Source organism: Lagenorhynchus albirostris, chromosome 13 (assembly GCF_949774975.1).
Source record: "Lagenorhynchus albirostris chromosome 13, mLagAlb1.1, whole genome shotgun sequence".
In the NCBI taxonomy this organism is placed as follows: domain Eukaryota; kingdom Metazoa; phylum Chordata; class Mammalia; order Artiodactyla; family Delphinidae; genus Lagenorhynchus; species Lagenorhynchus albirostris.
In genome coordinates this window covers 9494014-9507326 of record NC_083107.1, presented here as the reverse complement: position 1 = coordinate 9507326, position 13313 = coordinate 9494014, and the positions used below count along the sequence as shown (strand labels likewise).

Sequence of the window (13313 nt, the reverse complement as noted above, 5' to 3'; positions counted from 1 at the left end):
TTGATGATGACAGCGTGATTTCAGAGCCTAATAAAACAGTACTTCCAGAGCTCTAGTGGAAGTAGCAAAAAACTGACCTAATTCTTCCAGGTTAAAATGTCTGGGCTACTGGTTTGTCCCAAGAGGGCAAAATCGCTTCCAGCCTCCTAATTCTGCCATGAGTCACAATGACAAGAGCTCTCTTGGCATTTCAAACGAAATCCCATTCGGAATGAAGTGATTTTGTAAATTGCACAAGTATACCCTCAGGTCAAGTTTAAAACTTGTCTGGAACTTGCACCTTTCTGGATATGTTAAAGATTACGTGAACGATGGCCTACTTCAATACCCATTTTCCACAATGCTACTTCTTTAGTGGCATGCGCCCCAAAGTCTCCCTCCTCCACTAACCTACACTTGCATTTATTTCTAACTCGACAAATCAAGTTAACACACAGAGGCAATGAAGAAACGTGCTTTGCTACGACAGGATCAAGCTACTTGCATCGTCACTTCCAGTGCCACCGGGTCAACGGGAGACACCGCCAAGGCAGGCCCCAGGGTTCAACGTTCCCACCTCCCCACCCCACCGCCTCCACCCCAGGGAACAGGCGCGACCTCGCCGCCGAGCCCACCTCTGCAACTCCTCCTCCTGGATCCTCTCTTCGTCCCACGCGAACACGCCGGCGAGCGCCGCCATCAAGGCAGAGGCATGGCCTGGGCGTCCGCGCAGCCGGCGCCAGAGGCGACCAAGGAGGATGCGACGCGAGCTCTCCGAGTAGAGGCGGCCGTAGAGCTGCGCGATCTGCTGCGCCCGCCGCACGCGCAGGCCCGTCACGAAGCGGCACTGATTGGCCAGCAGGGCGAGCAGGCCCCCGCCCCGCGCCCCCGCGCGCCCGGTCGCCGCCGCGCCCACCAGCAGCCAGGCAGCCAGGCCGACCGGCGGCCTCCGGGGAAACATGCTGCCCGCACGCCCCGCCGGGCCCAGGTGCTCTCTGAACCCGGCCGCGTGCCCGGACGCGAGCGAGGCCTCGCTCAAGGGGTGAAAGGAACGAGCCCGGGAGGGCGCAGGCGACCTCCTGCCGAGCCCCCCTAGTTGGCCGGCCCCGAAGTCGTCTGACGCTCTAACAGGTTCTTCATCTCTCGGCAGCAACCGCTGAGGAAGTCTCCTTTAGGGGAGAGAGTCGGCCATGGCACCGGCCGCGGAGGGCGAGCCCGCGACCGCTGCAGGAGGTGCTACGCGGTTCCGGCCGGACAGCCCTGTCGGGTCCCTGCCTCCTCGGCGTCCTCAGGCCGGCGCCAGGGGCCTTGGTACAGAGCGCGCGGGAAGCTGCGAGGCTGGCGGCGAGCTCCCCAGCGTTCGGCGCCCGCCACATGCGCTGCCAGCTTGCAACCTATTCCGGTCTCTGCCGCCCGGCCCTGATTGGGCGCGGCCCGGACTCCCGGTGCTGATTGGCGGTGCCAAGTGCCCGTCACCGCCCCTTCGCGCGGCGCGCCGGGACCTGTAGCTAGCAAGGTAGGTGGCGCGGCGGCCAGAGCTAGTCAAGGGCGCCTGGGAGGTTGGTCGGTGGACCCAGCCGACGCCGCCATCTTCCGGCCCCCCCGACCCTGCCCTGTGAGGGGGCACGGCCAGGTGCCTGTTAGACCTCTGCGCGGTGCTCGCTCAGTTGTTCTGAGAGGCCTGCGACCGTCGTCTGGTTCACTGATTTGAGACTAGGGTGGGATGGGGTCTCGGCACTGCGTCTGCGGGACGCTGGGAGTATCCAGTTTGGGGAGTCGGAGGCGGGACAGTGTAGACGCCTTTGGTGAGTGGAGACCCTGCCGAGGCCTGGCGGCCGCTGCCCTCAAAAACCTTCCTCGGCTTCCCCGCTGGCTTTCCCGCAAGCGCCCGGCGCGCCGAGACCACCTCCGAGGCTCGGAGCCTGAGCACTCGGCCTGTCTCTGTGCAGCCTCGACGCGAGAGTGGGCCGGTGTGGCATCCTTAGAGCCCAGGACACTTTCCAGAGAGCTACGTGGGCAGGTGACCCGTCGCAGTCTGGAAATGCGGTAGCCCTTTGGTTAAAGGGACAGCAGAATGGAGTTGCCTGGGGCAGATGCCCCTGGTCGTGTAGTAGCTGTCCTTCTCTCTTTGACCCAAAGGTGGCAGCTTGAGAAGGTAAACAGGTTTCCTAAAACCTACTTTGCACCACCCATGAACAACCTAGCTAAATGATCTTGAAGGGCATTAACTTACTATTCTGTGCCCAACCTCATTAAAATGAAATGCCTGGAGGTCCACTAGGAAGACCTTACGCGAAATTTGTTTCCTTACTCTTTTTAAACTTACACTAAGTGCCTTATTGACAGACAGACAAAATACTGTAAAAGGAAGTCTTCACGTGAGAGCCTGTGCTCATCCCACGGCAGTGCGTTTAGAAACTTTACTCTTAATGTACCTGTTTGAGCAATTTTATATGTTCTTAATAAAAGATGTTTCCAAAAAAATGCTTTACTGGGAACTGAAATGTAGATCTCTCCAGACTGTCTGATTTTACTCTGGGATTGGTATTGATGTTTATTTTCCCTTGAAATAAGGAGAAATGTATATAACAGAAAATAGTATTTGATGCTTTTCTCAATGATGGTAGGATGGCCGGAACGGGGTGTGAGGGTGTATGGTAAGGCCACTCCTCTTGCTCTCTGTACATCCCCTGCCCAACCAGTGCTTGCTTCACCTACACCCTACTGACTTGATTGACCGTCCTACTTACTTGCCCCAGGCCCCAGCTAATGATAGCTTTTCAAAAGGATAGTGAGGGGCGTGCCCCTCTGCTGGTTTCCCTGGTAACTAATGAGCCAACCTGATGTCATTTCCCCTATAACTGGAAATCTCCCCTTCCCCTTGGGAGCAAAGACTGCCACCATGTCCTGCCCATATGCGCCGCACATGGTGGGATGTCGCTCCAGGACCTTGCTTCAGACGTGTAAGTTCCCCCCATCCATTAAACCATTGATGTCTCTTGCTGACTCCAGGCTCTTTCTTGGGTCTTGAAGCTTGGCAAGCACAGGCCTTGTAGGCCTGCGGGGTGCAGCCAACACAGGGGAAAAGTTGAATTTTCCTACAGTCCTGCTTCCTTTGATTTAAAGGAGCTTAGCACTTCTGCTTGTTCCTTTTTTGTTTTCTGTTTTTGTTTTGTTCTGTTTACCAAAATGAATTCTCAGGTACTCCAGCTGAGCCCCTCTAATCCCCCCATTTTTCCGCATCTCCATTGCTTCTTTCCCCTCAGTACATAAACACATCAAGTTCATCCTCAAAAAAGCTTTGGGAAGAAAAGAGGCCTTTAACTCTTCCTCTTTCCAGTTACCACCCCCTTATCGTTCCTTTTACAGCTATAGTTTTTTCAAAAGATGACATAAACATGCTTGCTGTCTCCATTTCTGTACCTACCTATAAATTCCGCTTTAGAATTTTCAAAATCCATTTCTTCTACACCATTCTCTCTACCACTTGGTTGTTCACACCCTAACAGTACACTCTAGCCTAACTTCTCTTCCAATCCATTATCAACAAACTTTGTTTTGTTTGTGTAACCCCAGAACAATGTTGAAAAACTTTATTCTCTGTATATTTTTGAGTTGATCCAAAATTCTTCATCATGGGCTTGTCTTATATAAGTTGGGTTCTGCCTATTAGACCCACCAAAACATAAAGTTGAGTAGGCCCAACAATAATCTATAGTAAGAAGTGGTACATCCAGAATTGGGATGAGCAGGGCCAGGGGCACAGTAAGCCACACAAGCAGATGGCCTAGACATCCATGTCACCTAGCATTTATGCACTGATGCCTCTCCCTCAGCTCACACCTATGGCTGCATAGGAGATTGGGTCCCTTTATGACCAGCTGACAAAGGAGGAAAAAAAGCAAAGCTTGATTTGCTCATAGGTCAAAGTGGTGTGTGGGTGCAAGCTGAAAATGAACTGCGGCTGCACTAGAGCCCCACCCTAGGGTGATCTTGAAAGACAATGGCAAGGGAAATTCTCCCAATGAATAAATCCTCTCAGGCTTTGTGTGAACAGAAATGTAGGCAAGGTTGGAGTATATATGGACTCAGGGCACTAGCAGATGGCTTGGCTGGTGGCTCAGGAGCCTGGGAGGAGAAAGAAGATGAAGGACACAGAGGTCTGGGATGGAGGGATGTGGATGGATTATGTGTTTGGGCAAAGGAGTGTGCAGGTGCCCACCAGAGAGCACCTACCGTGAAAGAGGTACTAAACAACCAAGTAGGAAGAATGACTCACCAATTGATATCAGCCAGATGCTATGAGCCACCTCAGTACTAGCAATGAATGGAGTAGCCACGGTGGCAGGGATGAGAACAACACATGGACCCAAGAGCATGGGCCCCCCTTCGCAAAGGGTGACGTAGCTACTGCCACTGCTGAATGTCCAGTCTGCCAGCAATGAAACCAGTGCTGAGCCCCCAAAATGGCAGTATGCCCATAGACAACAGCCAGCCACTCGACGACAAGTTGACTGCATTGGATACCTTCCATCCTGGAAACGGCAGCAACTTCTTTTGATTGGAGTCGCTGCGTTCCGGGTACGGTTTGCCTTTTTTGCCTGCCGGGCCTCAGTCAGCACCACTATCTTGAGTGTTTACTGAGTGTCTGACACACTGACACAGGGTCCCACATAACATCGAATCAGACCAAAGGGCCCATTGCACATCAAAGGAGGTGTGACAGTGGCACATGACCATGGAATCCACTGGCCCTACCACATTCTGCACCATCCAAAAGATGCCAGCCTGAACAGAGAGAAGGAGTAGCCTGTGAAGGCACAGCTGAGGTGCCAGCACAGAGATGCTACCAACTAAGGATGGGCATCCTCTCCAGAACACGGTTCATACTCTATCAACAACCAAGAGACTTCCCTGACAGTCCAGGGGTTAAGACTTCACCTTCCAATGCAGTGGGTGCGGGTTTGACCCCTGGTCGGGGAGCTGAGATCTCACATGCCTCATGGCCAAAAAAAAAAAAGAAACCAAAACATAAAACAGAAGCAATATTGTAACAAATTCAATGAAGATTTTTTAAATGGTCCACATCAAAAAAATCTTTAAGAAAAAAATCAGTATGGTGCTATGTCCCAATAGGAAGAATAAATAGGTCCCGGAACCAAGGGGTGGAAGTAGGAGTGGCTCCATTTACCATTAATCCCAGTGATCCCATTGGGGTATTTACATCACCACAACTCTGAGCTTTGAGGGTTTTGAGGTCCTGGTTCCCAAAGAGGAAATATTTCCATCCGGAGATGCAGCGTAAGTCCCATTGGACTCATTCACAGTTGCCACCAGGCACTCTTGAGCCAAGGGACCAGGAGGCAAGCAGGAGTCACCATCCTGGCAGCAACAACTGACCCTGATCCTCAGGAAGAGCCAGGCTGCAGTTTCACAACGGGAGCAAAAAGGAAGATGTGTGGCAAGCAGACGATCCAGCTGGGTGTCTCTCTGTTACACCCTTGCTCGCTTTCGATGGTAAATAGACCGAGTGCAGCAGCCATGACCTAAAAGGGCCGTGGTGACCAGGGACTCTGCAGAGGTGCTTCCTGCGGGTGAGAAGAATCGAAACCGATAGTAGAGGAGGGAGGTGATGAGTATCAGTTGGGGCCTCAAGACCAGCTGCAGTGGTGGAGGCTATGGTTCATCCCATTAACCATCAGTTTCCCCCCAGAAAAAGCAGAGTTGCTCCCAGAACTTATACAAAGAAGTGGATCTGAGTGGCATAAGGAGTAGCACACACCAGGATATGCAACCCAGGTGGACCTTCATGACAGAAGGGCTTCTGCCCCTTGCTTCTGGGAGTATTGCTGGAAGACAGCCCTCAGTTATCAGCCCTCTTCAGGAATTGAGTTTCCTCACCCAAAGCCACAGCCTCCTCTCTGGGGACAGCATGCATCCAATGACCAGCTGAAGCTGTGGTGTAAAGGCCTGGTCCCCTCACCCCAACTCAGGCCAAGTCAGAAGGCCGTCCCAGTTGCAGAACTCTCTGTGGGGTCAGCTGAGGCCTTTGTCCAGACTACTTGGCACCTCACCTTCTCCATCTGACCAAGCCTGCTTCCTTCCCTTCCTCCATAGGTGTCGAACCTGAGAGCACCCCCAATACCACATGCTCATCTCCATGGCCAAGTCTGCTGCCCAGGGAACCCAGCCTGAAGCAGTCTCTGTCATCGAGCTCAATAGAGTATGCCTGCCCACAGAGCTGGTACTGGGAGTTAGGTCACGGGCCCGCTCTCTGCCTGGAAAGTGCTAGGGGCACTGCACACTCCCACCTCCAGCTGTCCTTCTCTGGTGCCCCTTAGCACATGCCCTTGCCCTCTATTCTGCCCTTCCTTAGGGCCTGCAGGTTCCAGGTCCTGAACTGGACATCATCTCTCCCAGTTTCGGAATCTGGCAGAGAGATACGAAGCACCTCTTTATTGGCTTAGGGATGGCATGTATAGAAACCATTTCTCAGGCATTACACCTGAGGACAGGCATTCCCCAGAGGGTTAAATGGACCCATTGTAAGTGAATTAGGGTCAGCTTTGATGCCTATGCCTTAGTCCCTTTTTCCCAAAACTTGGAAAGTAATTTGCTTGAGTCTGACACGACCCCTGGGCTCCAACTGTCAGGACAAAAGATAGCAGTAATTGCCTTCTCGTCCCTTCACAAGGGTGTGTAAACCCAAAGCTCTATCCATCTATTATTCAGAATGGCAAGTGTTTACCATAGTCATCCACTTATTCACGAGTATGTGAAACCTCTTCATAGCAGGCAATTTCCTCCTACATCCTAACCTAAAAACAATTCATGGAAGCATCTGTTTTTGTCCTCACGGATGTGGCTGTATGTGTTACGGCAAGACCTAAGACACCTCAGATCAACTCTTCCCAGAACTAGATCAAAATCCCGGGTGAGAATCGTGTTCCGGCAGCCTCCACCAACCCCACTTCTGGAGCAAGGCTTCCCTGCCTCATGTAGGCAAGAATTGCACCTGTTTTCCCAACTGGACAGTGGAGGGCCCGGAGCCCACAGGGTGAAGTGGTACATGACTCCTATTGCTTCCTTCCTTCCCTGCAGTCAGTGCTTTTCTGACTCGGCTCAGGTTACTCTCATCTTCAGCCTGGCCCAGTTCACAGTGGGAAGAAGCCCAGCAGCAGGGGCTGTGCACCTGGCAATGGACCACTCACTGCAGTGTAGGACTGGGATAGGATCTTTGGGTACAGAGACACACAACCATGTACCAGCAAGTCAAGACCCAAGTACCAGGGTCTAGAGGTGCTGCACTAGAGCAGCCCAGCCAGGAGGCAAGCGTGAGGGCAGTCATTAGGGCCATGAGACAAAGGGGCAACTAGAAGCTGCACCTAAGAGTGTTGGCCTGAAGCCTCTCCAGTCCCTTCGGCTTGGGACCCAGGTAGACCCATCTTAAATGCCACCTTCCATAAGGCCATTTCCACCTTTGGAAACCTTACCCGTTTCCTTCCACGTGCAAGGAATTCCACTAGGTGTAATACTCCTGTCCTCTCTATACCCCTTTATTTACTTTGTCTCAAGGGAAGTAAAAGGTGACCATTCTGGTGGCGGTGTGCGGGGACTGGTCACGCATAGGCCAGCACCACCCCTCCACTCCTCAGTCCTCTTGGGACTGAGCTGCCTGCAGGGTACAGAATCCCACTGTTCTTGCCGAGGTGGGCTCTACCTCCACAGGGGTCAAGGGTCAGGGGAGGCCTTCTCTGGTCTCACGTTGCCACGACTGGGTGGGTTAATCGGCGTCACTATGGGATTTGTATTAGCAGCCCACTTAGCGAACAGACCTAAAACTATGTCCACCAACCCAGCCTCTCTACCAATAATCAAGGGGATGTTTTGGCCTTCGTGGCAACTCCTTTATTTCTCAGACCCTTAAAGAGACCTTAGAACAGCTTTCCTGACCCCTTCAATCTTGCCCTTCTCTGAATTCCCATTGCACTTCTTGGCGTATCTCTAGAGTGACCTTCCATTATTTGGGTAACTATCTTATTTCCTTCCCCTCCCAGCTGAGAAGATCGAAGAGAAGACACTGGAGATCAGCTGAGACAGAGAAGAAAGAAGGGAGTAACTTGAGGAGACAGACCTGGAAACAAACAATGAGGAGGCCATGTCATGAGTGTGCTAATGGGGGTGTTAGACAAGGCTCTGTCAGGGGCGCCAGCGAGGGGAGCCCCGACCCTGCGGGGGAGGGGAAAGCTTCACAAGCCCGGCATCCTCTCCGTTTCTGGGAAACACTGTCTCAGCTGCTCAGCCTCCGTTTTCCCTTCTTTTAGTGAAAGTACTTTGATTTCCTTTTCATGGAACCACACCTCCCATGCCCACTCCCTCCTCTCATCCGAGTGATTCTATTCCCAGCCTGGGGGTGGTTGACAATGACCCTAGACCAAGCCGGTCAGGGCATCCGGTCCCCGTAACCGCAGGGACTCATTCAGGAACAAGGTCAGTCCCAAGTTGGTCAAATCAGAGTGAACCCTGGGACATTTGTAAACTTCAGGGAAAGAGAGCTTGCTCTGTTTTCAGTTGAAATTAGTGCTCTGAGGAAGGCCTGAAGCTAAGTAGCCCCTGTATCACCATTAGGGAAGAGCCTGGCTGGGAAACGGAGCCAGCTTCCAGGAGTGGAGCTGAAAGAGTGAAGTGGTCAGGGGGCACCTGTGGAGCTCCTGAATTCACTGCATTACTTGACTTTTCTGGTCCTAAGCCAGTAAATTCCTTTCTTGCATGACCAATTTGTGTTTTTAGTCATTTTTCAACTTAGGTAAGATCAGAAAAGAGGTTTCAACATAAAGAAGGAAAACAAGTGTTGGCGAGAAAATGGAGAAATTGGAAACCTCGTACATTGCTGATAGGAACATAAAATTAGAGTCACCGGGCTTCCCTGGTGGCGCAGTGGTTGGGATTCCGCCTGCCGACGCAGGGGACGCGGGTTCGTGCCCCGGTCTGGGAAGATCCCATATGCCGCGGAGCGGCTGGGCCCGTGAGCCATGGCCGCTGAGCCTGCGCGTCTGGATGACTGTGCTCTGCAACTGGAGAGGCCACAACAGTGAAAGGCCCGCTTACCGGAAAAAAAAAAAAAAAAAAAAAAAAAAAAATTAGAGTCACCATGACCCAGCAATTCCTCTCTTACACATATACCCAGGAGGACTGAAAACATATGTTCACACAAAGACAAAAATGTTCATGGCTGGGACTTCGCTGGCAGTCCAGTAGTTAAGACTCCGCGCTTCCACTGCTGGGGCACGGGTTCAATCCCTGGTTGGGAACTAAGATCCCGCATGTCATGCGGTGCAGCCAAAAAAAAAAAGAAATGTTCATGGCAGCATTATTCACAATAGCCAAAAAGCAGAAACAGCATACGTGTCCATCACCTGATGAATGGATAAACAAGATGTGGTATATACCTATTGTGGAATTTTAGCCATAAAAATCAATGGAGGACTGATACGTATTACAACGTGGATGAGCCTTGAAAACATCTTGCTAAGTGATAGAAGCCAGATACAAAATGCCACGTAGTCCATTTAAAGGAAATGCCCAGAATAGGCAAATGAATTGAGACAGAAGGTAGATTAGTGGCTGTAAGGGGCTGGGGCAGGGACAGGAATGGGGAGTGACTGCTGAGGGGCACAGGGTTCTCTGGGGGGTGAGAAAAATGTTCTGGAATTAGTGGTGATGGCTGCCCAATCTTGTGAATATATTAAAATCCACTGAATTATACTTCACAAGGGTGCATTTCATGGTAGGTGAATTATATCTTAATAAAAATAAATGTGACAAAATGTTAACAGTTGGTAAATCTAGCTGAGAGGTATATGGGAATTCATTGTCCCATTCTTGCAACTTTTTAGCAAGTACAAATTTTTTTCAAAACGAAGTTATTTTTTAAATGCTTAAAATAGGGGCTTCCCTGGTGGTCCAGTGGTTAAGAATCCGCCTTCCAACACAGGGCGTGCGGGTTCGCTCCCTGGTCGGGGGAACTAAGATCCCACATGCCGCAGGGCAACTAAGCCTGCGCGCCATAACTAGAGAGCCCGTGCACCTCAGCTACTGAGCCCGTGTGCCGCAATGAAAGATCCTGCGTGGCGCAACTAAGACCCGATGCAGCCAAATAAATAAATATATATATTTTTTAAATACTTAAAATAAATTCAAAGTCATTCCTTCTTGATCCCTCAGAGTGGATCTGGAGGGTGGGATCCCCCTCTCAGGTAGTTGGAGATTAGGGATGGCAGGAACTTTAAAGTCATCCAGGTCAGCCCCTCATTTACAGATGAGGAAACTGAGTCCCAGAGAGCAGTGCCTTTTAAAGGTCACACCTTGTTGGTAACTATCTCCTCACACGTTTCAGATTGCTATTCCATCCTTTTCTCTAGAGCTGTTTACTTTTCTCCCCATCTTTCATCCACGTAGAATGCTTACCTGGACTCTCTCCAAATTCTCAACATCTTTCTGAAGTACGTAGGTCCAAGGTTGGGGGAGACGTATGTTAGCTACTGAACATGTGGTGAAGAAGGCATCACTCCAAGATCAGAAGAAATTTCAGTTCTGAGGAATTAATGCAAAAACGTACCCTAATGCTGGCACGTGGCATCAGCCCCGCTGCCTTCTGCTCATGCGCTGGGGCCTGCTCCCTCCCCGTCCCACTGGGCTGACTTCCAGATGGAGATGGCGGGGTGGGGGGGGTGGGACTGGGTTTAGGTGGGTGGTTCCCCCAAACAGCCAGGATGCCTGCAGGCAGTGTCTTCAGGGGTGCCAAGCACCACTCAAGAGAAGCACTGAGCTCAAAGCAGAAAAGAACAAAGACGGGAAAGTCAGAAGCTGGGTGGGCCCGGGAATGGAGGTGGAAGAAAGGGGCAAGTGTAAGAGAGAAGGAAAAGACACAATTCCTGAGGACAGGGCCAGGGTAATCAAGGCCCAGTTTGCCTGTCAGAAGGTGGGCAAGCCTGATTTCAAGGCCCAGACCTGTTCCAAGAAAGATAGGACACACGGAGCTTCTGTAAGAGAGCAGAGCTGGTTGGTGGCCACATGTCCATTGTCACAGTGAGGAGGGCTGAGGGGGAGATTACAGGCATCCCATCTCCACCTCATAGGCTCATGCCAGCAAGGATCTCTGACTGGTGTAGGCCTCGCCCTCACGCTCACACATCCCAACCAACACTGGTGACACCATCTCTGAATCCAAGACCCCGTGTGTGACCATCCATGTCCCCGGTGACAGGATGAAGCTCCAAGTCCTTGGCCACAGTTTAGGGAAAGGGACATGATCTCAGCTGGGCAGAAGAGACCCATCCTGGTCCTTAAACGAGAGGTTAGTGTCAGCCTGGGGCTGCCGGGGGCCACCTTCACCACCTTTGGAGAGAGACTGCCTGACCAAGGAGCAGAGCCGAGAGACGGAGAGAAATCACGCCTTCACGTCATTGTTTGAGTCCCAAGATCTAGCCAAGTCACCTTTTCAGTTATGGGAACCAGTTAATTCCATTTAATTAAGATGGCTCTGTGTTACGAGTTCCGTATCTTGCAATTGTGTTCTGACAATAACTTTGACATTCCAGACCCACATAGGCTGGGTCCACCCACCTAATCACGCCCCTCCAGTGGGTGTCATCACTGCTCAAAACAGCAGCTCGGTGTTCCCTAAAGCCCATCCCTTTCCACTGACAACATTGTTCTCTCAGGAAAGCCATTCTTCAAGGCCCATGTTAAGTGTCTCCATCTCCATGAAGCCTTCCTGTCTCAAGGCTGAGCCTACAGTCTCAAGGGGCTGCCTTCCTGACAGCTGGATCGGAAGGTCCTCTGTGGGGACAGAGCTTTGTGACCCATTAATTTAGTGGCTGAGAGCGTGGACAGCTGTGGGCGAGATGTCAGCTGAAAAGATTCTCTAGTGATCTTGAGAAAACTGCTCTCCCCCAAGACACAACCACCTCTTCCTCTGTTCCCCAAGGTTCTCCCCCTGCTGCCCTTCACATCCCGAGTCTTCTCATGCGTGCGGCCCACTAGGCCTGCGGCTCTGGCTCCGCCTCGCATCGCATGATGGGTCAGCAGGAACTGGGGCTCCTGGGTTCCCTACTCGGTCACCTGGCTGAGACTCCAGGCGCTGGGGGCCAACTGGGCCTGCTCTTCAGGGCCCGGGCCTCCACCCTACTTCCCACCCATCCCCCACTCCACACACCCTCAGACTCTTCCACTGGACACCAGGCTGACCCTCCTTCACAGTCACCAGTCATTCAAATAAACCCTCCTTTCTCTTCTCAAAATCCCTCCAGGGCCTTCCACTGCTTTTAGTTCCTCAAACGGGGCCCCCTTGCCTTTCTCGCCTCTTCTCTCACCACGTCCTGGCCGCCAGGTGTGCTTCTGTTCTTGCTTTCCCTCAGCAGGAATTCCCCCCACCCCACTTCCAAACACCTTCTTACACTAAGCTGCCTCATCCAGGAAGCCTCTCGTAATCCCTGAGGTAGGAACCAGCCTCCCCGTTGGGTGCAGCACTTTTCCCAGCTGTCCAGTAGACCACTTACTTCGCTCTACCTTTCCGTGGTCGAGTCCACCTCCCGGGCTAAGAATATGAAACCTTTGGAGACAGGGCCCCTGAAGGTCATCACATTTCTCTCACGGTGCCTAAACGGTGCTTTGTACACAAGGCGCCTTTCGTAAATGTCTGAAATGAAATGAAATGAGAGAGCGAACCCATTCCCAGCTCCCGAGAAAGCACGTATTCTTCCTGGGAATAAAAACAGAAACCCAAGTGGGCTGCTCCTCTAGGGGAGCCCTGAGCTCTTTCACTGTGATGCACACTGGGGCCCGGCGTGTCGGCTGAAGGTGTGAATGGACGAAGGGAACGTGGGTAACCGCTGGAGGCGTTGACGTTACACTCCTGGAGCCGTTTGCACTCACACACCTCTCCCTGGAAGTCAGTGGTCATTTCCCGTGGCTTCAAAAGGAAGTGCAGCTTCTTCTGCAAGTCCTGGCCCTGCAGAAGTCTATTTCTCTCCGCACAAGGGCTGGAGTTCAGAAGCCACGCTCTCTCCTGCAGCTCACAGGGTGCAGAGGGAAGAGCTCAGGGTCTGAAATCAAGGACTTGGGCGGAGGCACCTATGGCTCCCAGCCTTGGGACCTCGGTGCGGAAGTTGTCAGGATTAGGAGGGTCATTTAGGTGCAGATGCCTTGCATGCAGCAGGCACACTCAAGTCCCTTCTAACTTTTTAAAAATTACGTTCACACTTCCTCAATTTCTCCTGCCTCTCTAAGAGGAAGGGAACAAACCAACTCAGGGAAGCTGCGACAGAAAAAGG

General features: G+C 52.0%; 1 protein-coding gene across 2 annotated transcripts in view; it reads right to left on the bottom strand.

Annotated features, from left to right (window-relative positions):
* STARD7 (StAR related lipid transfer domain containing 7) overlaps nt 1-13192 on the bottom strand; it is a 33698-nt gene extending 20506 nt beyond the window's left edge. The window contains exons 1-2 of one of the 2 annotated variants that reach the window (XM_060169959.1): nt 12540-13192; nt 10447-10572 (exon numbers count right to left, since the gene is read on the bottom strand). In XM_060169959.1, coding sequence (XP_060025942.1) covers nt 10447-10472 — 26 coding nt within the window. In that variant the 5' untranslated portion in view covers nt 10473-10572; nt 12540-13192. Of the gene's footprint in view, nt 1-614; nt 1395-10446; nt 10573-12539 lie in introns of those variants that run through there. The other variant, XM_060169958.1, reaches the window with a different exon arrangement.
* Nucleotides 13193-13313: the final 121 nt, after the last annotated feature.